Raw genomic sequence first — 21,632 nt, 5'->3', positions numbered from 1 at the left:
TGGAAAAGAGACGGAGGGGAGATATGATTGAGGTCTACAAAATCCTGAGTGGTGTAGAACGAGTAGAAGTAAATTGATTTTTTCCTCGTTCCAAAAGTACAAAGACTAGGGGACAATCAAGGAAGTTACATGGAAATACTTTTAAAACAAATAGAAGGAGATATTTTTTCACTCAACAAATAGTTAAGTTCTGGAACTTTTTGCAGAGGATGTAGTAACAGCAGTTAGTGTATCTGGGTTTAAAAAAGGATTGGGCAAGTTCCTGGAGGAAAAGTCCCATTGTCTGCTATTGAGATGGACATGGGGAAGTGACTGCTTGCCCTGGGATTGGTAGCATGGAATGTTGCCACAATTTGGGTTTCTGCCAGGTACTTGTGATCTGGCTTGGTACGGTTGGAAACAGGATACTCAGAGCCATGGGAACTGCTGCTCAGGTACTGACCTTGCCACACCTACGGCTGCACGGAAACTGGGGCCTGACCCAAGTGTAAGTGCTAGACCCTGTGCACAAAATAGTCCACGTCTCAAACCTTGCAGAGACAGCTGCATTAGATTTGTCCCCCTCAGTGCTGCCCTAGTGCTGTAAACAGAGCCCCCTCCCTTCCCAGTGGAGGGGGAATTACCCAGACCTTGTCCACCAGGCACTGCTGACCAAGATATCCCTGAAGACCAATCACTGATCTCACTCTTCAGCCCTGCCCCTACTCAGTTTATGTTTCCTCCCCCTCCCCACCTTTTAATCTGCACCACCCCAGGGTCCAAAACAATCCCAAGAATCAGGCAGAAGCCAGGTTTAGCACTCTGAAGAAGGCTGCTGTGCAGAAGAAAGAGAAGGGATGAAAGGAAACCTCAGAAATTAGCAGGGGTACTCACCCACTGCTGGCAAAGACCCCAAGGTACTCCTGTCAGTTAGCCGCAGCTAAAGATCATGGGCTACAGCATGGGGCTACAGAAGGTCAGAACCATCTGTGCTCTATCAGGAAAGATCCATGGACTGATCCATGGGAGTGAACTCCGGCCAAGGCTCTACCTCAAGGGCTGCAGGACATGGACTACAAACTTGGGGAGACAGACCCCTCCCCCCCCCCCCCAAAAAAAAAAACCCTGCTGCCAGTCCAGCCTAACCATCTGTTGGAGACAAGTTCTAAAGCAGCACCACTCTTCATACTGGTGATGTCACTGCAATATCCGTGTTCTCTGCCTCTATCTCCTGGTTGGGGGACAAAGCCCACTTGTCTGAACTGGTCTAGCAGGATGAAAAGTAACATTTTCAGTAACACCTTGCATGGAAACTATTCTCTCCTTACCTGCTGCAGCTGTTGCATCTGTACAAGTCTTCGTATTCACTGAGCTATCAACATCTTCCTGCATTTCCTCTTTGTACTCCACCTCCTCGGGCTCAATCACAATTTCATATTCAGGGAAAAGAAACTTGTGATCCGGAAGGGCAACATCTGAGTGATCTAAAACCAAACTGCTGAAAATTAGCTTTATTTCTTTCTACACAAGATGATGCTGCTGAATGTATGCGTTTTTTTTTTTAAAGACTTATCTAAACTATCTACAATTCTAGGCAGAGTATAAAAATTATTACATCCTAACAGCGAGACTCCCCATGCCTGCATTAACCTGGATATGGTGCCCTCAACTCAAACAGGATGACTCTTCTCATTATAAACACTCTTGTCGGGGACCCATATATTGTTCTTAGCACAGATCTTACTAAACAATAGTTAGCCATACTTTTCTTTTAAAAATTTTATTGAATTATAAGAAACTATAAAGATTTAATCACAAACATCAGTCATAACAGATGCAAAATCAATACCCCCCTCAAGCCCCCCTACTTCCCAAATGCAAGCCACGAGGCTGACAACTAAGGTCAGTAGCCACCTATCCAAACAAATATATGGTGGGAATCCCTATTTAGAATTTTCTTATGGTTGCGTGAGCTGAAATCTTGTAAACGTCACTCTGTAATTCTGAAGAACGTACTTCTATTCTAGATGTAAGTCACATTGAACTCTTTGTGGGAATATTAGTGACTAATAAGAAATAAAGTAAAGAATCTCTGCTGCAAGCTGATGGGGACAATGCTCCTAACCTGGAGATTGACAGAACACACAAAGCCTTGGGTGTCCCGGTTGATAACCGCCAACGGGATATAGTTGTACGCTTTTCTCGCTATCTAGACCAGGAAAAAATCCTTCAGAAGGCCCGGGCCTTACAATATCAGGACACCTAAATTTATGTTTAGCCCTACTTTTATGCTTTCATTTTGGCCAAGCGTCAGGAGATTAAACCAATGTTGGAGGTATTAACAAAATAACAGATTAAAGTGTTGCTGGGCATTTCCTTTAGCTCTCTGCTTCCCTGTGAGGGGTGTGTTCTGCTGGGCAAGAAAACTTGAAGACACTTCAAGGGCCCTGAGGGATGTGGAATTTGTTATCAGAAGCACTGCTCGTGGAGAAGCAAATTCAGAATCACCTGTAAGACCTGCGCACGCATAGGAGACAACCTCCTGCTAAAGGAAAGAGACTGACTCAAAGCTCGGATGATGGCCAAACTTGATAGTTGGACTTGCAAGCCTCATGGACTTCATACAGCAGGTGCTTATCTTGAGTGAGTTGCTACACAAGCTCTCTTTTTTGAATACACAGGGGAGCTCTCTTCTACAAATATCTGGTTCTGCATATTTTAGGAGGGCTTTGCCCCATTCTTTTAATCTATTTTTTATTGTTATTACTCTGTTCTGTCGAGGGTAGTATTAGCTGTATTGGGGGTGAGGGGGCTGACTGATTCATTAGGTGAATGTGAGACTATGATTGTGTTAGTCTGAATGTAACATAGTAGATGACGGCAGAAAAAGACCTGCATGGTCCATCCAGTCTGCCCAACAAGATAAACTCATATGTGCTTCTTTTTGTGTATACCCTACCTTGATTTGTACTTGTCCTCTTCAGGGCAGACCGTATAATCAGCACTATCCCCGCCTCCCAACCACCAGCCCAGCCTCCCATCACCAGCTCTGGCACAGACCGTATAAGTCTGCCCAGCACTATCCCCGCCTCCCACCACCGGCTCTGCCACCCAATCTCTTTTTCTTTCCCCACTGCGACCCGTTTGGGTTATGTGTATCAGGGAGATAGAATGAATCTGGTGGGAGGGGAGTGAGGTAGGGAGGTTTGGGGTGAGATTCTGCTGGAGTTTAACTGGGGTTTAGTTTGTGTTTTTTACTGCTTGATGTTTGTTCCCCAGCAGATTGGGTTCACTGTTAATAGTACTTTAAGGGACATTTTTTGGTGTCATTTGAGAGACCCTTTTGGTGGTTTGGGTGTTGGTCTCTGATATCAGAGTACTTACGTTAATATCAAAGGTCTCAATTAGCCTAGAAAACATTATCTGCTTTTCACGAAATGCCTAGCCACTCACCTAGGGCTAACCCGCAGCCACTTAGAGGGTCTATCCCCAGCTCAGCTCCGCCTGCACCTGCCACTTGTGCTCTACTCTAGCACCCTCCACACAGACTGGGACACAACCAGCCTCCTGCTCTCAAATTATCCTCAGTGATTTAAGAAGCACTCAATGAACTGCTCCAGTACAGGGAGAGGGAGGGCCATAAAAAGAGTAACTTTAGTAGTATCATCAGTTTGAATGCAGATATCCGCCCCAACCACGAAAGATTTAATCCCTCCCAATGATTTAAATCAGCAAATTCTTTCAATTTAGGAGAGAAGTTAGCCGCATAAAGCTGTTCCACTGTCGGAGTGATATTGACACCCAAGTGTCGGATCCTTTTGGAGGTTCATCTAAAGGGCAGCCCTCTCTACAAAAACATTACTGTCTCCCTATTTACCATTATATTAAGGATCTCTAATTTATGCATGTAAATCTTAAAACCAGATACCTGCCCACAGGTTTGCAACATACAGTGGGGGAAATAAGTATTTGATCCCTTGCTGATTTTGTAAGTTTGCCCACTGACAAAGACATGAGCAGCCCATAATTGAAGGGTAGGTTATTGGTAACAGTGAGAGATAGCACATCACAAATTAAATCCGGAAAATCACATTGTGGAAAGTATATGAATTTATTTGCATTCTGCAGAGGGAAATAAGTATTTGATCCCCCACCAACCAGTAAGAGATCTGGCCCCTACAGACCAGGTAGATGCTCCAAATCAACTCGTTACCTGCATGACAGACAGCTGTCGGCAATGGTTACCTGTATGAAAGACACCTGTCCACAGACTCAGTGAATCAGTCAGACTCTAACCTCTACAAAATGGCCAAGAGCAAGGAGCTGTCTAAGGATGTCAGGGACAAGATCATACACCTGCACAAGGCTGGAATGGGCTACAAAACCATCAGTAAGACGCTGGGCGAGAAGGAGACAACTGTTGGTGCCATAGTAAGAAAATGGAAGAAGTACAAAATGACTGTCAATCGACAAAGATCTGGGGCTCCAAGCAAAATCTCACCTCGTGGGGTATCCTTGATCATGAGGAAGGTTAGAAATCAGCCTACAACTACAAGGGGGGAACTTGTCAATGATCTCAAGGCAGCTGGGACCACTGTCACCACGAAAACCATTGGTAACACATTACGACATAACGGATTGCAATCCTGCAGTGCCCGCAAGGTCCCCCTGCTCCGGAAGGCACATGTGACGGCCCGTCTGAAGTTTGCCAGTGAACACCTGGATGATGCCGAGAGTGATTGGGAGAAGGTGCTGTGGTCAGATGAGACAAAAATTGAGCTCTTTGGCATGAACTCAACTCGCCGTGTTTGGAGGAAGAGAAATGCTGCCTATGACCCAAAGAACACCGTCCCCACTGTCAAGCATGGAGGTGGAAATGTTATGTTTTGGGGGTGTTTCTCTGCTAAGGGCACAGGACTACTTCACCGCATCAATGGGAGAATGGATGGGGCCATGTACCGTACAATTCTGAGTGACAACCTCCTTCCCTCCGCCAGGGCCTTAAAAATGGGTCGTGGCTGGGTCTTCCAGCACGACAATGACCCAAAACATACAGCCAAGGCAACAAAGGAGTGGCTCAGGAAGAAGCACATTAGGGTCATGGAGTGGCCTAGCCAGTCACCAGACCTTAATCCCATTGAAAACTTATGGAGGGAGCTGAAGATGCGAGTTGCCAAGCGACAGCCCAGAACTCTTAATGATTTAGAGATGATCTGCAAAGAGGAGTGGACCAAAATTCCTCCTGACATGTGTGCAAACCTCATCATCAACTACAGAAGACGTCTGACCGCTGTGCTTGCCAACAAGGGTTTTGCCACCAAGTATTAGGTCTTGTTTGCCAGAGGGATTAAATACTTATTTCCCTCTGCAGAATGCAAATAAATTCATATACTTTCCACAATGTGATTTTCCGGATTTAATTTGTGATGTGCTATCTCTCACTGTTACCAATAACCTACCCTTCAATTATGGGCTGCTCATGTCTTTGTCAGTGGGCAAACTTACAAAATCAGCAAGGGATCAAATACTTATTTCCCCCACTGTATCTACTAAATTTGTTAGAGATTCCTCATGTCGAGTGACAGTTAAGAGAATATCATATGCGAAAAGCTGCCTTAGGCCTTGTATAACTTCATCAATCCCATGGTGGTCCCGTATCAGGTGGCTAGGGGTTCTATAACCAGGGCAAATAAAAGCGGTGAAAAGGCACAGCCCTGCCTTGTCCCTCTGTAAAGGGCAAAGGCAGGCGTACACACCCCATTAATTTTTAGGTTACCCAGGGGATTGGTGTATAGTAACTGCAACCATTGTAAATATTGATCCCCAAGACCCATGTGGCACAGTAGGTGGAACAGAAAAGGTCAATGCACATGGTCAAAGGCCTTCTCCGCGTCCAGCAAGAGACAAAGCATTGGGTTCTGGTCAGCCCTTATCGTATGAATTAGATGGGAGTGCCATGCGAATATTATCAAAGGTCTGACATCCCCTAATAAATCCAGCCTGGCCTTCTTGTATCAACCGAGAAAGGTAGTGTTAGAGGCAATTAGCCAAGATGTTTGTAAAACGTTTATAATCAGTGTTTAAAAGAAATATAGGATGGTAAGAGGAGCTCAGCAATGGGTCTTTCCTTGGTTTAGCTAGTATTGTCATCAAAGTCAGCTTCCATGAATGGGAAAGCTCAGGGAGGAGTATCAGATCATTGAAAACGCGAAGCAACACTGGGGAGAGAATTTTCATATAGCATTTATAGAATCTGTTAGAGAATCTGTCATAGCCTGAGGCCCTACCTAAGGGGAGATCCTTGAACCACAGATAGAGTGATAGGAGCCAACAAAGACTGCACCTCCACTGGGGAGAACCTGGGTACTGTAACCTTATTTAAGTATTGCTGGCTATCGAATGCAGTGGGGTCAAGATCAGGAGTATAGAACTGTGACTAATAGTGTAGGAACACCCTGTGAATGGATGCACTGTCTGTCTGGAGAGTTCCCATTTCATCCTGAATGCTAGAGATATAAATTTCTAGTTGTTTGTTTCTGCAATTTATGTGCTAATACACGGCTGGCCTTATTGCCAAATTCAAAATGGGATTGACATACTCTCTGAAGAGTATCTGCAATCTCTGCCATATGGAACGTCTGAAGCTCCATCTGAATGGCATGAAGTGATTGCCATAAGGCTGAAGTCAATCCTTGTTGTTTCGCTTGTTGTTCCAGGCCTAGTAGTTGAACCAACAAAGCAGTTTCCTGGCAGTGTCTGGTTTTAATAAGGTAAGATTGCAAAGCAATGAGTTTATCCCAGATCACTGTCTTAAGGCCCTCCCAGAGAACATCTGGAGTGACTTCCCCCGAGTCATTAAATTGAAGGTACTACATGTTTGTTGCACATTTTCAGGCATCCCCATAAGGGCATCACTAAGTTGCTAGTATGAGGTCCCTACTTTTGCAGGTAACATATTTAACCCAAGTATCAATGGGACATGGTCAGACCAAGTATAGAGATATCCGAGAATTTCACCCTGTGCAACATAGAGGGGTATCTAAACTAATAGCCTATCCTAGAGTAAGACCTATGTACTAAAGAATAATAAGTTTAGTCTCGCTGAGATGGATGAAAATGGCGACAGATATCTACCAAATGCCAGCATGCCAAAAAGCTCTGAAAATGTACTCACTTTGAGCATATTGCGCCCCCCCCCCCCCCCCCCCCCCCGCTGAATTATCTATATGTGGGAGTAATGTCAGATTGAAGTCCCTACCCACGAGAAGCTCACCTTCAAGATGAGCAAGTAGCAATGTGGACACATCTTCCCAGAAGACCCGTGGAGAATCATTTGGATCATAAACATTCAAGAGAGTAAAAGTGGTAGACCCCAACTGTAAGATAAGTAAAATATATCTCCCGCCTCTATAATGTTTTTTTATCTCTCACATATGCATGGATGCGAGACGCTTATTAGAGCAACTCCAATCTATATTGATTCGTGTTAATTTTAGCAGCACAAGATCTTAAGAAAGACAACAGGAGAGTTGTTCACACAGACGGTTTAAAAACAGTTCATTCATAACATTGACTACATACCAATACAATAATCATCTGATATAGAAATAAAGAATGAGACTCTATATGGTGAGAAGACTCCTGACGCAGGCCTGTATGGCCGAAACACAGTCTTTTTTTACCTATTTTGGTATCATTTTTAATTGCCAATAAATGATTTGAAGTTTTTAATCAGAAGTGTCGTCTTTATTAAACAATTTTTTCAATTTTGTTGTTTTATTTTTTATTCCCCTCCCACCCCCCCTTTTTGGTCATTTTCGCTGTTTTGCTCATTGTTGTTTTTTTGCGAATACTTTTTTCTTCTGTTTCTTTGCATCATGGGCAGAGGATCACAATATCTGCAGAAACCATCAAGGAATAGTCTGTGAAAAAAAGTACTTGCCCAGAGACAAGAGGCAACCAAGTTGGTGGGTGGGCAGTTATCAGGGTAGAGGCACACAAATATATAGGTGGAGGCTGGGCTATGTGGGGCCCACTGAGATCCTGAATAGGCCAAGGGTTAACCCCTTGGTGAATTACAGGATAGCACAGAAGTGCCAACTGACACCATATTTGAAAACAGTCACTCAGACAGGATGAAGGTCTAAAATGCCTAAGGACCCTGTTTACTAAGCCGCATTATAGGCATGTTAGCATTTTTAATGCACGTTAACCATGTGCGCGCATTAACAGTGTATGCACCTAAAATATCCTTATAGGCACCTACACAGTTAGCACACACGCTAATTGTAGGTGCATTAAAAACGTTAACGTGTCTTAGTAAACAGGGCCCTAAGTTTGTTAGTGTCCCATTATGTTACACTCCATTACTAAACAGTGACTATGGGGCTCATTTTCAGAGCACTTAAGACTTACAAAGTGTCATAGGATACTATGGAACTTTGTGAGTTTAAGTGCTTCGAAAATATGCCTCCATGTAATATAAAAGTCAGGATGTGATTTGTTGGTCACAATGTCAGCCAAATGTTACTAAAAGATGACTTCAAAAGAAATTTTTAAAAACTCTATTGCTAATGACCACATGTAATTATTATGAGTGCATTTAAGGTTTCATAATAATACCTTTCTGGCATCTGTAATATAAGAACCAGGAGGTTGATATAATTACATACCACAGGTAAAAATGTGAAAATAAGGGATGCTCTCAAATGAATCCATGAGGATTTTATAACAAACGTCTCAATTTCTAAATACAGCAAATAGTACACACTTATCTAGATTCAAAAGGAGTTCAGAACAAGGTCGTCGCTTATTTTCACATTTTGGCTTGGAGTATATAATTATATCAACCTCCTCGTTATTATATCACAGATGCCAGAAAAGTATTAATATGATACCCCTTTAATACACTCATAATAATGTTGTCACCAATTATTTGGGTGGCCTTCCTTTAAATTATCTATTTTAAGAAAACAAAACTCACCAGACTGTATGGAGCAATATTGCTTATGCCCTGCTTTCCAGTCCAAGACCTGATGATCTTTGCTGCAGTAGTGGGCTTTGTGGCACCTAGCACAGGTTTTGGGCCCAAGGCAGCCACAGACTCTGCAAAGGGGAACTCCAGACTGTAGCTGCAGATCAACACATGTAGGACCCTCCAGGGGAGGCTCTTCTGGTGGTGGGTCATATGAGTATGTGTCATTTTTCCTTGGTAGCTGGTTCCTAAAAACTTGAAGGATACAAGCATGACAACTTATTCAAAGCCATCTCAAAACAGGACAGGCAAACCTCTTAAACGTTTCAACACTCCATTGCGCTGGTGTCTTTTCAGTATATCATTAAGTGCATGCAGTGCTGCTGCCAACTTTCTCTCTGAAGGGCAATTGTTAGGCCTTGGAAACAGTACAGATTAAACTCCCTTAACATGCATATTAACTACAATGCCTCTTTCGAACAGACACCCCTAGGATGACACAACTCTATGCTTGTTTGCATACACAGTATATTTGTGGCTAATCAAGTTATCGTCCCGCAACCCAAAAGGCCAGATCAGGCAGTGGAGTCCACTAGAATCCTGAAACATTAACAGATTCATATAAATTCTCCTCCAGAACTTCAGCTGCCACCTCAATATGTAAATAAATGTTAACTCACTAATCATCCTGCCAGAGAGATATTGAACAGAAGAGACATGAGACATAGCACAGCAGAGGTCATGCAGAAGAGAGACGAAGCAGGAAGCTGTGGTTATGTGCCATACTAATCCATAAGGGTCAGTAACAACCAAAATTGTTATTACAATGTGCCACTGGACAGCAGCAAAACATTTCTGCAGAATTTACTAAGAAAATGAGGCAGGGAAAAAAAGGCAAGTCACACTGCCAAATAGGTTTCTACATAGTAAGTACAGTCAAACTGTGGCCAAATACTTTTATACTGTACTAATCTGAACACTATATGTTAAGCATTTTCTTCACAGAAGAAAATCTTTAGTACACTTGGCCAATAGACAGAATGGCATTTACCTTAAACTGAGGGCAGATGTCGCTCCAGACTTAAGCCATATTGCTCCAGTCTGGCAGAATGCAATTTGTCAAGAGGCAGCACCAGCCATCTCTGCTGCCCATCTCCTGTAGTACCTGCTCTGCAAAATTAGTAGTGATATTTTATGAAATGTACTAGTTGAAGTGCCTTTCTCCCTAACCTCCCCAGCCTGGGGGGTGGGCTGCGTTTTCAAAAGCCTCTCCCTGCCTGGAGACATGGAAGTAAAGACATTTTCTATCATACTGCCCTCAGTATAAGCTGATTGCTTGAGGTGGGAATGGTGTGGTAGCCGTGTTAGTCCACTTTTAAAGGTAATAAACAGAAATAAATCAAAACATAGAAAAGAAAATAAGATGATACCTTTTTTACTGGACTAACTTAATACATTTTTATGACTAGCTTTCGAAGGTAACCCTTCTTCAGATATAAGCAAATGTTGACAAATATCAGACTATATAAGTGAAACACAAAAGCGTTCCAATGACAGTCTCACAGGAAGAGGGTGGGGTGGGTTAGGTGAGAAACAGGGAGAGATGGACAGCTGATAAGAAAGTGACAAAGCAGTAGAATTTTATGGTTTATAGTGGGAAAGAAAGCCCAGATCTTTGTTAAGCCCTGTCTGCTGGGTTCAAAATATTTCATCATTTTGACTTTAAAGATCTTAAGAACCATAAAATTCTGCTTTGTTACTCTCTTATTGTTACAAGAAATGATTTATTTTGGGGGAAAGAGCTCTAGAGCACTCGCTACTGTTTATAATTTAAGAGCAGGCGCTGTATTTATAAGTTTTAGGATATTAATTTCTCCACCAATCACCAAAGGTGATAATTGCAATAAATTAAATAAATTAGTATATATCTCTGTTGAAATGCAGTATTCTGCGTTTCCCGATTTAAAGTTATGCACCCAGGACACAAAGAGACTATATTTTTAGCTTCAAAAAGGTTTATTACGTTACAATATGATTAATGCAATCATATAAGGCTAGCACAAACGAGAGATAGTTCTTTTAAGAGATCTTTACAGATAATCTGTACTTAAGTAAGGTAGCCAGGTCTAGATCAAAAGTTATGTTACTTACAAGTCCTTGTTACATAGTATGAACAGCATGAGGTAAGCACATGTTTGCAGAAGAGGTCCTCATAGCAGGCAGGTGGGCTACAGGCACCCTGCAAACTACCACACCCTAGAATACCCCTCTGCAACTGCCTCATCACCCTGCAAACTACACCACCTCAAAAACCATCCCTGAAACTTGCCCAAAACCCCAAGAAATGCTCCCTACAACTTTACCACTATCCTGCAAACTGCTCCACCCTATAAACTACCCCACTAATGCCACGTCACAAACTGCCCCACTCCCAATAATTACCCTAAGCAACTGCCCCACCCTCAAGCCATATTGAACCACAAACTGCTCCACCACCTATAAAAACTAGCCTCCTACCCAACTACCTCACCACCCTAACTGCCCCACATCCATAAAATACTTCCCTGCTAACTGGCCTTCACCCTCGTATAAATTTTTCTGCATGCTGCTCGGGGCAACCCTCACTCCTATGTAGTGGCCGAGTATAGGCCTAATTTAAGGGGGGAGGCATGCCCCCAAAGCTGAAGTGCTAATGATGTATTGGTCCCCTTCCCCTCATTGCAATATGAATTCCTTACCCTTTCCCCGCCTCTTCCCCAAGTAAGCAGGCTAACTACACATGAGGCCAGGGCTGCATAAGTAATACAATGTAGAACTCAGGGGCCAATGCAGAAAGCTGTGTGTTAGAGCCAACATTTATATACACAATAACATGCTCACATAAATTTCTTTCCTGCTTGGATCTATGCACAGAACCATTACCTTCCATCTGTCTTAAAAAGTTGTGGGTACTGTTATACTTGCAACAAAAAGAAGACACTGGCATTAAATCCTCACAGACACTACTGCAGAGGAATGAGCTAAACCTTCTACACCTCCTCAGACCTTGCATTCAAGTTCTTGCATTATGCTCTCTTAAAATCTTCTGTGTACTTCTCTTCATTGGGACCAAATAGCTAATAGCCTCATTAGGATTCATTTTAATATACTGTATGCTGGTGTCCAATGTGAGGGTTTGTGAAGGGTTAAGTTCTGTGCAAACCCTATTTCTGCATCATGCACCCAGAAAAATGAGTAGACATCACATAAACCACATGCTTCTATGTGCACCAGCTTTCTGCATCAGCCCCTTTGTGAGGGAACAAAAAGGCTATAAGGTGAAACTGATACCCATTTCCTTCCCTTGAACCCTACTAGACCAGTTCAAACAGGCAGGTTGTGACCCCTTCCTACCAGCAGATGGAGACAGATTTTGAACTGTTACAGTGACATCACCAGCCTAAGGGCTGGTGCCCTTCAGTGTGCTTACTGACCAAGGAGAACAGAAAACTGATTTATAACAACAAAATAATACATATAGAAAAATACAACAAGAAATTACTGAAGAACCAATGAGCATGAATATTTACAGTACAGAGCAGACTGAACCCGCAACCAAATGGAATTCTGTAGTCTTCAGGGTGAGCACTGGACTGGTCTAGTAGAATTCAAGAAAAGGAAATTAACAAGCATGAATAAATTTCACCATCCTTATCATCCCAGTAGACCTGTCCAGAAAAGCAAGATGTACAAAAGCAGTATGTCAAGAGGTAGGGGGAAGGCAAGGCCCCCTGCCAAGATAGCGCTGCCAAAATCTGCAGCACTTATGGCTAGGATATCAATCTTCTTGTGTTCCTTTGTGAAGGGCTACAACGACCAAGTCATCACCCACTCAGGACTATCTTCTGACATAGAATGTATGCCAACTACAAGGCTGCCTTAATCCAACAAGCAGTAAAATACAAGGAGGCAGCTCTTCCCTTCCTAGGGCCCTGACACAACTAAAAGCTAGTCTGGCAAGCAAAAGCTATTTCTAACTTTAAGGTACTGCAACAGCATTCTATTGATATCCAATTTGTGAAGCTTCGGTGTTGTGAGCAGCACCAAATTCTCCAAAACTGCCATAAGGTTGACATGGAAGGGAGACCATCTTAGGCAAGAAGGAGTTAACAGTGAGAAGCACAGCATCATTCAAGAATGATAATGGAATCTCTCCTGCAAAGATCCTTATTTGAAAAACCCATGGCCAAGCAAATGGCCACCAGAAAGATCTCTCAGACAGACTTGCTTTCAAGAGTTCAAGGCATTCAAGTACCATTTAAGCAACACTAAACCTAGTCCTTAGTGGAGCGCATGATCTGGTGCGGGAAGTAATGGTGCTGGGGCCGCTTGATAACAGTGATCATAATATGATCGAATTTGATATTAGCTTTGAAGTATAAATAGGAAATCAAATACATTAGCGTTTAACTTTAAAAAAGGAGACTATGATAAAATGAGAACGGTGAAAACAAAACTTAGAGGAGTGGCTGTGAGGGTCAAAAATTTACATCAGGCGTGGATGCTGTTCAAAAACACCATCCTGGAAGCCCAGGCCAAATACATTCTGCATATTAAAAAAGGAGGACGGAAGACCAAACGACAGGCGGCATGGTTAAAAAGTGAGGTGAAGGAAGCTATTAGAGCTAAAAGAAAATCCTTCAGAAAATGGAAGAAGGAACAGGCTGAAAATAATACGAAACAGCATAAGGAATGTCAAGTCAAATGCAAAGCGCGGATAAGGAAGGCTAAGAGGGACTTCGAATAAAAGATTGCATTGGAGGCAAAAATACATAGTAAAATTTTTTTAGGTATATTAAAAGCAGGAAGCCAGCAAAAGAATCGGTTGGACCGCTAGATGACCGAGAAGTAAAAGGGGCGATCAGGGAAGACAAACCCCTAGCGGAGAGATTAAATGAATTCTTTGCTTCGGTCTTCACCGAGGAAGATTTGGGTGAGATACTGGTGCCAGAAATGGTATTCAAAGCTGACGAGTCGTAGAAACTGAATGAATTCTCTATAAACCTGGAGGATGTAATGGGGCAGTTCTACAAACTGAAGAGTAGCAAATCTCCTGGACTGGATGGTATTCATCCCAAAGTACTGACAGAACTGAAAAATTAACTTGCTGAGCTATTGTTAGTAATATGTAATTTATCCTTAAAATCGAGCATGGAACCGGAAGATTGGAGGGTGTCCAATGTAACGGCAATTTTTAAAAAAGGTTCCAGAGGAGATCCGGGAAATTATAGACCGGTGAGTCTGATGTCGGTGCCGGGCAAAATGGTACAGACTATTATAAAGAACAAAATTACAGAACATATTCAAAAGCATGGATTAATGAGACAAAGTCAACATGGATTTTGCCTCACTAATGTACTATATTGCTTTGAAGGGGTGAACATGTGGATAAAGGTGAGCCGGTTGATATTGTGTATCTGGATTTTCAGAAGGCGTTTGACAAAGTACCTCATGAAAGACTCCAGAGGAAATTGGAGAGTCATTGGATAGGAGGTAGTGTTCTATTGTGGATTAAAAACTGGTTAAAAGATAGAACAGAGAGTAGGGTTTATTACATTGTATCTCACATTTTCCCACCTATTTGCAGGCTCAATGGTTAAATGGTCAGTATTCTCAATGAAGAAGGGTAGTTAGTGGGGTTCCCCATGGGTCTGTGCTGGGACCGCTGCTTTTTAACATATTTATAAATGACCTAGAGATGGGAGTAACTAGTGAGGTAATTAAATTTGTTGATGACACAAAGTTATTCAAAGTCATTAAATCGCGGGAGGATTGTGAAAAACTACAAGAGGACCTTACGAGACTGGGCATCTAAATGGCATATGATATTTAATGTGAGCAAGTGCAAAGTGATGCATGTGGGAAAGAGGAACCTGAATTATAGCTACGTCATGCAAGGTTCCACGTTAGGAGTCACAGACCAAGACAGGGTTCTAGGTGTCGTTGATGATACGTTGAAACCTTCTGCTCAGTGTGCTGATGCGGCTAAGAAAGCAAACAGAATGTTAGGTATTATTAGGAAAGGAATTGAAAACAAAAATGAGGATGTTATAATGCCTTTGTATCGATTCGTGGTGCGACCACACCTCAAATACTGTGTTCAATTCTGGTCGCTGCATCTCAAAAAAGATATAGTGGAATTAGAAAAGGTGCAGAGAAGGGCGACGAGAATGATAAAGGGGATGGGGTGACTTCCCTATGAGGAAAGGATAAAGCGGCTAGGGCTCTTCAGCTTGGAGAAAAGGCGGCTGAGGGGAGATATGATAGAGGTCTATAAAATAATGAGTGGAGTTGAACAGGTAGATGTGAAGTGTCTATATATGCTTTCCAAAAATACTAGGACTAGGGGGCATGCGATGAAGCTACAAAGTAGTAAATTTAAAATGAATTGGAGAAATTTTTTCTTCACTCAACATGTAATTAAACTCTGGAATTTGTTGCCGGAGAATGTGGTAAAGGCAGTTAGCTTAGCAGAGTTTTAAAAATGTTTGGACGGCTTCCTAAAGGAACAGTCCATAGACCATTATTAAATTGGACTTGGGGAAAATCCACTATTTCTGGGATAAGCAGTATAAAATGTTTTGTACTTTTTTGGGGATCTTGCCAGGTATTTATGACCAGGATTGGTCACTACTGGAAACAGGATGCTGGGCTTGATGGACCTTTGGTCTGTCCCAGAATGGCAATACTTATGTGCTTCACTCCCCTGAGATATCTCATGTCTCTCTGAGCTACCAGGGAGTTCCCTGTACCTTCTTTCGGAACAAAGGCAGGGCTGCCACTTGAACCTTAGGAATTCAAAGCCAGCCCCTGATCCAGACTCCTCTGCAGAAAATCTAGAACAGATGCAATTTGGACTCACCACAGAGAGAGGGAGTAATCCAAACATCATCTTTCAAAGACTCTCCAGACCCAGAAATTTAGAAGGATGTGCAACAGCACTGGGACTTTAGAAAGGTTGAGATAACTGGAGCAGGACAGCCTCTGCACTTTAGGCAATGCCTCAAGTATCAAGTCATAAGCTAGAAGGGATCCAGGTCCTCAATGACCACTGGTCCTGAACTGGAAGACCTCTGCCTCTCGGAAGGCAAAGTGGGACTTCTTCAAGGAGCTGTAGCAAGTCCATTTACCAGGGGCACTGAAGCCAGTCTGGGATAATCAAAATCACCCAAAAAGGATGCCTGGCTATCCTCCGGAGAATTCTGCCTATCAGAGGCTCCCTCCACGGCCAAAGATAGACAAGGGCATCAAACCCTTTGGAACCAAACTCCCTTCGGTGACTGAAGAAGAGGAGGAACTTTGAATTCTGCTTAACTGCCATGAGGTCGAAGCATGGGAGTTCTCCAGCAAACCACCAAGAGCTGAAAGGCTGATGTTTCAGTTCCCATTCACTTGGATCTAGGACTGTGTGACTGAGAAATTCTGCCAGCACATTGTCCACGACTGCAATGTGAGCCACTGAGATCACAAAGAGAGTCACCTCTGCCCACTAACAGAACCAACAAACTTCCAATACAACCACTGCACCTAGTGCCCCTTGCCTGTTGATGTATGCAACCACTGTGGCATTGTCAGTCAATATCAGAATCCCCCTTTCCATGAACCAGAGGCAGAAATTGGAGGAGTGCAGATGGATGGTCTTTCCTTTGTATAATTATGGTACAGCCAGAGACCCCCCCCCCCCACTGGAATGGTGGCGGGCCCAGTCATAGAGCTCAGGCTGTTACAGACCTTGGCCGAGTCAGAAAGCTGATGGCTGACATAACTGGGAGCTTACTGGAAAAGTATGGCCTAGTTTGTAGCCCGGATTGAGGCCTAAAAGTTAGGTCAATAGATATGGAAACAAAATGGAGAATTTCAGCACAAAATGGAAGCCGTATCTGTTGCAAAGTGGAATTTTCTCTAATGTAAGTTAGAAAAACAAGTTGAGAAATGAGTGAGTCATGCCAGGTGCATAGAAAATAGGGAACTAGCTGTCCAAGAGAGGAGGGAGACTTTCCTGTGAGCAGGATTGTGGTCAGCTATGGTGTGAGAAAGGAAAAGCGTAGCAAGATAGAAGCTACTCATTAGCATGAGCCAATCAGTGACAACCATGACATTAGCATAGATCCAATCAGGTATATCTACTGTCATATTATCCATATCCTGAGGGCACCTATAAAAATCAGGGTTTTTCCTGGTTTAAGTTAGAGAGAAAAGGGTTGGCACTCTCTCTCCAAGGGAAACCAATGTGTCCAGCAGAATTGACAAATTACCTAATTGCTTTCCCTTGTAAAACCTCTAATTGGTAAGAGAAATTATAAAAGATTAGGAACTAATTAACACCTGTTTGCAGCTTATTATATTCCTATAATTAATTGATTGTACGTGCCTGTTGTCAATCACTGATTTGACTTGTATCTTGGTAAATAAACGCCTCATTCCAAATGATGATTTGTGGGCTTCACTTAATGATGAAAGGCTGTAAGTATAAATGCTTTTGCTGTATCAGGCTATCATTCGCTGCATTGTATAACCTGTAGCCTAAATCCAGTTTGTCATAAGGCTGGTATCTATTCCTTGCCAGTGCTGAGAGGCGGACTAATGCGGGTCCCTTAGACCTAACGTCTCTCTCAGTGGCAATTCCTTTTAGAACTTCATAACTCCTCGATTACCCCAGTACTAGTGTTATTTAGAGATGGAGTCAGATTAAGGTCACTCCAGCCTTCTAGGGGGGCTCTGGACCCCTAAATTCAAAACACCTTCCAGCTGACTGATGGGCCAAGAGGCCTCCACTGCCAATCAGTGACCCTGTGCCAGCTGACCAAGACAATGAGCTCCCCAGCTCGACTTGCATCGGGCGTAAGATACCACCAAATCAGGCAGGTCCAGAACTCCCTTAAGTAAGTGAGGAGTGCTGTCCAAAAAGGTTTCTCTCATCAGGGTCATAGAACCAAACAGTGCCTTGCAAATTTTTTCGTGACCCAGGCCTGTCAATAAGCCCCTGGGAGCTCTACTGGAGGTCCCCCTGCCAACATCACCCCTGATACATGGGATACACTCCTTCGGACTCTGCCCCCAAAGCCTTTCGATGGGCCACAAACCCACTCCCCTTCACCTTGGCGGGATGAGGTCAAAAGGGCTGCCAGCATCAGGTCTTAGAAGCACGTGGTGTCAGGGGCATCCCTGGAGCAAAACTGACACAAGGACTCAACCACCGATAGAGATCATAATCTGCAACCCAGGAATTTGCGCCTACCTTACCTACTGTTACAGCCCAACCTCCCCATCTGCTGGAGAAAGAAAAATAGTTGTCATACCTATAACCTCACTGGAACAGTTCACAGTATCTATCTCCATCTGCAGGTTGAAAGGGGTCAGAACCCACTTCTCTAGACTAGTCTATTGGTATAATAAGCAAAGCATACATTAAACTTTCCATAATCTGGCGCACACCTCTATTCATTTTAACTAAGAAAAAATATCTCCAATCTCTTGGAAGTAAATAAGTTAATATATATTTTCAAGAATCAACACCAAATGGGAAAACATGCACCACTGATGATCGCTCAGATCCCAACAAGGGACAGGGCTAACTAACCTCGAAAGCAGCGATTATCACTAGGGGAGTAGCAGACTGGATTACGGCAGCAGAAAAGGAAGAGAGTGCGATGAAAGCAGTCGGTTCGTCCGCTCACTGGAGCGTACACCTGTAGCAGGAAGGCGCATGGCTGCTGGCAACAACCACAGCGCAGCTCCTCCGGCACCGGCAGCCTAGCTTGACCCAACCACGCTGGCCGGCCACCCACTTTACTAGGGAAGTACCGGCTCAAGAGCCGCCAGGCAGGTGCCTCCTCAACAAAGCCCAGCTCCACACGACCGCCCGCTGCCATGATTAGGATTCACACAACTTCCCAGGCCCAGTGCGTACAGCATTAGCACGTTCAAAACAACTCACGCTCGCTTCGACGTGCCAGCGTGGCTGTTAGAGACAAGGAGGTTTTATAGAAAGGAGTGGAAGTGTCCCATCTAGTCCACTGTAAGCAAGGAAGCCAATTTGGTTAATCTCTGTTTCCACTCCCCACACGCAGCCGTCATTGCCATACACTCAAAACAAAGCGAGCAAACCTATGAGCTGCTGCATCCACATTGTCGTTCTTGATTGTTGGTCCATCTGTAACAAGTCTAAAGCTGTTTCAGTTGGATAGGCAGTGCCTTGAAAGGTGGAGGAGAAAATAAATAGCAATTGAATATTGCTAAAACAGCTTCAAAAATGATTGTAGCTGGTAGAAAGTTTGTGCTCATTTTTCTTCACTGTTTTTCTATACAATACAGATGGCCAAATTTCATTTCAGTGAGAATATCCTGCTTCCTACTACTACTACTACTACTTAACATTTCTAGAGCGCTACTAGGGTTACGCAGCGCTGTACAATTTAACAAAGAGAGACAGTCCCTGCTCAAAGAGCTTACAATCTAATAGACAAGTGAACGGTCGGTCCAATAGGGGCAGTCAAATTGGGGCAGTCTGGATTCACTGAACGGTAAGGGTTAGGTGCCGAACGCAGCATTGAAGAGGTGGGCTTTAAGCAAAGACTTGAAGACGGGCAGGGAGGGGGCTTGGCGTAAGGGCTCAGGAAGGTTGTTCCAAGCATAGGGTGAGGCGAGGCAGAATGAGCGGAGCCTGGAGTTGGCGGTGGTGGAGAAGGGTACTGAGAGGAGGGATTTATCCTGTGAACGGAGGTTACGGGCGGGAACGTAAGGGGAGATGAGGGTAGAGAGGTAGTGAGGGGCAGCAGACTGAGTGCATTTGTAGGTAAGAAGGAGAAGCTTGAATTGATGGGTTCATTCTTAACTGTTGATGTAATCTGCCTTGGGAAGACTGACGGAATAATATATTGAAATTAAATGGAAGTAGAATTAAACTCATTGGGGCTCATGGAATCACATCTTCATCTGTTTTGTAGAAGTTTACCTTTTAGATACACAAATGGATGATTCCTTTTTGAACGTTTCAGGGGCAAGTGGTTTTATAAGTCAAAATAAAAATACATATTTTGTTTCACATGCAGATCTCTTTTGTTTAAAGATAAATGGGGCTATAAGTGCCTAATGCAGCCTGATGGTTTTCTTATATTTTGTTCTTGTGATGACTTATACTGTGCCAAAACTGAAAACTCTTATCTCTATCTGTCGATAATAAAACACTGTCCACCCTAAAGGGTTGTTTTGTAGCTGTACATGAGGAATTGTGATATTGAATAAATAAGTGTGTGTTTGAGGCCCGAGTCATGCATCCTAAATTTATATAATCCTTTCAAGAAAGCCAGTTAATCATTTAACTTATTAGTGGTACATAACCAAAGTGGCATGGTTTGGTCGCATTTTCAATATGGTAATACTAGGGCCCAGCTAAGTAACAGGTTATTTTGAGTTAGTCTTCACAGGACCAAACTTGCTTTCCTTGTGCCATCACTATCCAGCAGGTAGGCAGTGTCTTAAAATGTGGAGGCTAAACAATTAAAAAAAAATTTTTTTTACATTTGTGGTTTGGTTGTGGGTAAGGGTGTCTGCTGATCAGAGAGCAAACATAGTCTAGGCATTACCTATGGTTATCTGCAAGTTTGTACTTCGCAGATCACTAGTGCTAGACAACATACCTATTATTTACACATCTCTGTGCTGTGGGGCTCTATGGTAAGGGGGGAGAGGCTGGATGGCCATTTCTGTTCCTCAACAGAAATGCCCACCCAGCCTCCCCCCCCTTACCATACAGCCATGCAGTTTGGAAGGAACAGATGGCCTTCTGTATGGCCACACTTATGACACATATGTACCAAAGTCCCCCTGTCACAGTTCACCTGTCATGCAACACAGATTGCTGCCTCCTCTCACATCAACCCCAGCATTTGATCATATGTAGTGCACAAATTAGAGACACACACCCTGTTATCAGAAAAATATGAAACGTGTATTGAACCAAACAAATTTAACTATGTACAAAGATATATATATATATATATATATTTTTTTTTTTTTAAATTGTCTTCAATGAGGGCTTCGTCCTACACCCTGCATGGCCCTTTGCAGCAGGCTAATGAGCAGCACCAGGAGCTGCCTCTGTGCCCCAAAGTGCTGCTCATTAGCCTGCAACATCGCTGCTACGTCCTGCAGCAACTGGTTTTGGGTATTAACCAGTTGCTGTAGGAGGTGCAGTACAGCAGCATTGTACTGTGCTGGTGGTGGTGATGGTGCTGGTGATGGTGTGGATAGGACTGGTGGTGGGGCCTCTATCTCACCCTCCTCATCCCCCTCAAGGGGAGGCATATCTTGCCAGGGGTCTTGTACAGGGGGAACCTCCCATTCCCCTTGGTCCACCACCCACTGTGGCCCTTCTGCCGCCGCTGCCACTGCTGCCTCCTCTTCCTCCTTCTCCTCCACCACCACTGCTGCTGCCACTGCCCTGTGTATGTAAAAGGATTGTCCTTGAGATCAGCACATTCAACATGGCTTGCATAGTGCAGGAGCTGGCTGGCTGGCATGAGGCAGGGATGGGGAAAGGTGGGGTCAGTGGTGAGCCCTGGGCTATACACATGGGGTGTGAGATGCATGAGATGACATGACAGGGAACCCTGGAAGCTGGTCTGAAAAAGGAGTACAC

At 43.5% G+C, this 21,632-nt stretch overlaps 1 protein-coding gene across 1 annotated transcript in view; it reads right to left on the bottom strand.

Annotated features, from left to right (window-relative positions):
* Positions 1-18,892, bottom strand: part of PDCD2 (programmed cell death 2) — a 36,255-nt gene extending 17,363 nt beyond the window's left edge. The window contains exons 1-3 of the mRNA XM_030195952.1: positions 18,573-18,892; positions 8,963-9,208; positions 1,308-1,463 (exon numbers count right to left, since the gene is read on the bottom strand). Coding sequence (XP_030051812.1) covers positions 1,308-1,463; positions 8,963-9,208; positions 18,573-18,864 — 694 coding nt within the window. The 5' untranslated portion in view covers positions 18,865-18,892. The remainder of the gene's footprint in view (positions 1-1,307; positions 1,464-8,962; positions 9,209-18,572) is intronic.
* Between the last annotated feature and the right edge of the window lie 2,740 nt (positions 18,893-21,632).

Source organism: Microcaecilia unicolor, chromosome 3 (assembly GCF_901765095.1).
Source record: "Microcaecilia unicolor chromosome 3, aMicUni1.1, whole genome shotgun sequence".
NCBI classification, from domain to species: domain Eukaryota; kingdom Metazoa; phylum Chordata; class Amphibia; order Gymnophiona; family Siphonopidae; genus Microcaecilia; species Microcaecilia unicolor.
The sequence above is the reverse complement of the archived record's forward strand: the minus strand, read 5'-3'. Positions and strand labels throughout refer to the sequence as shown.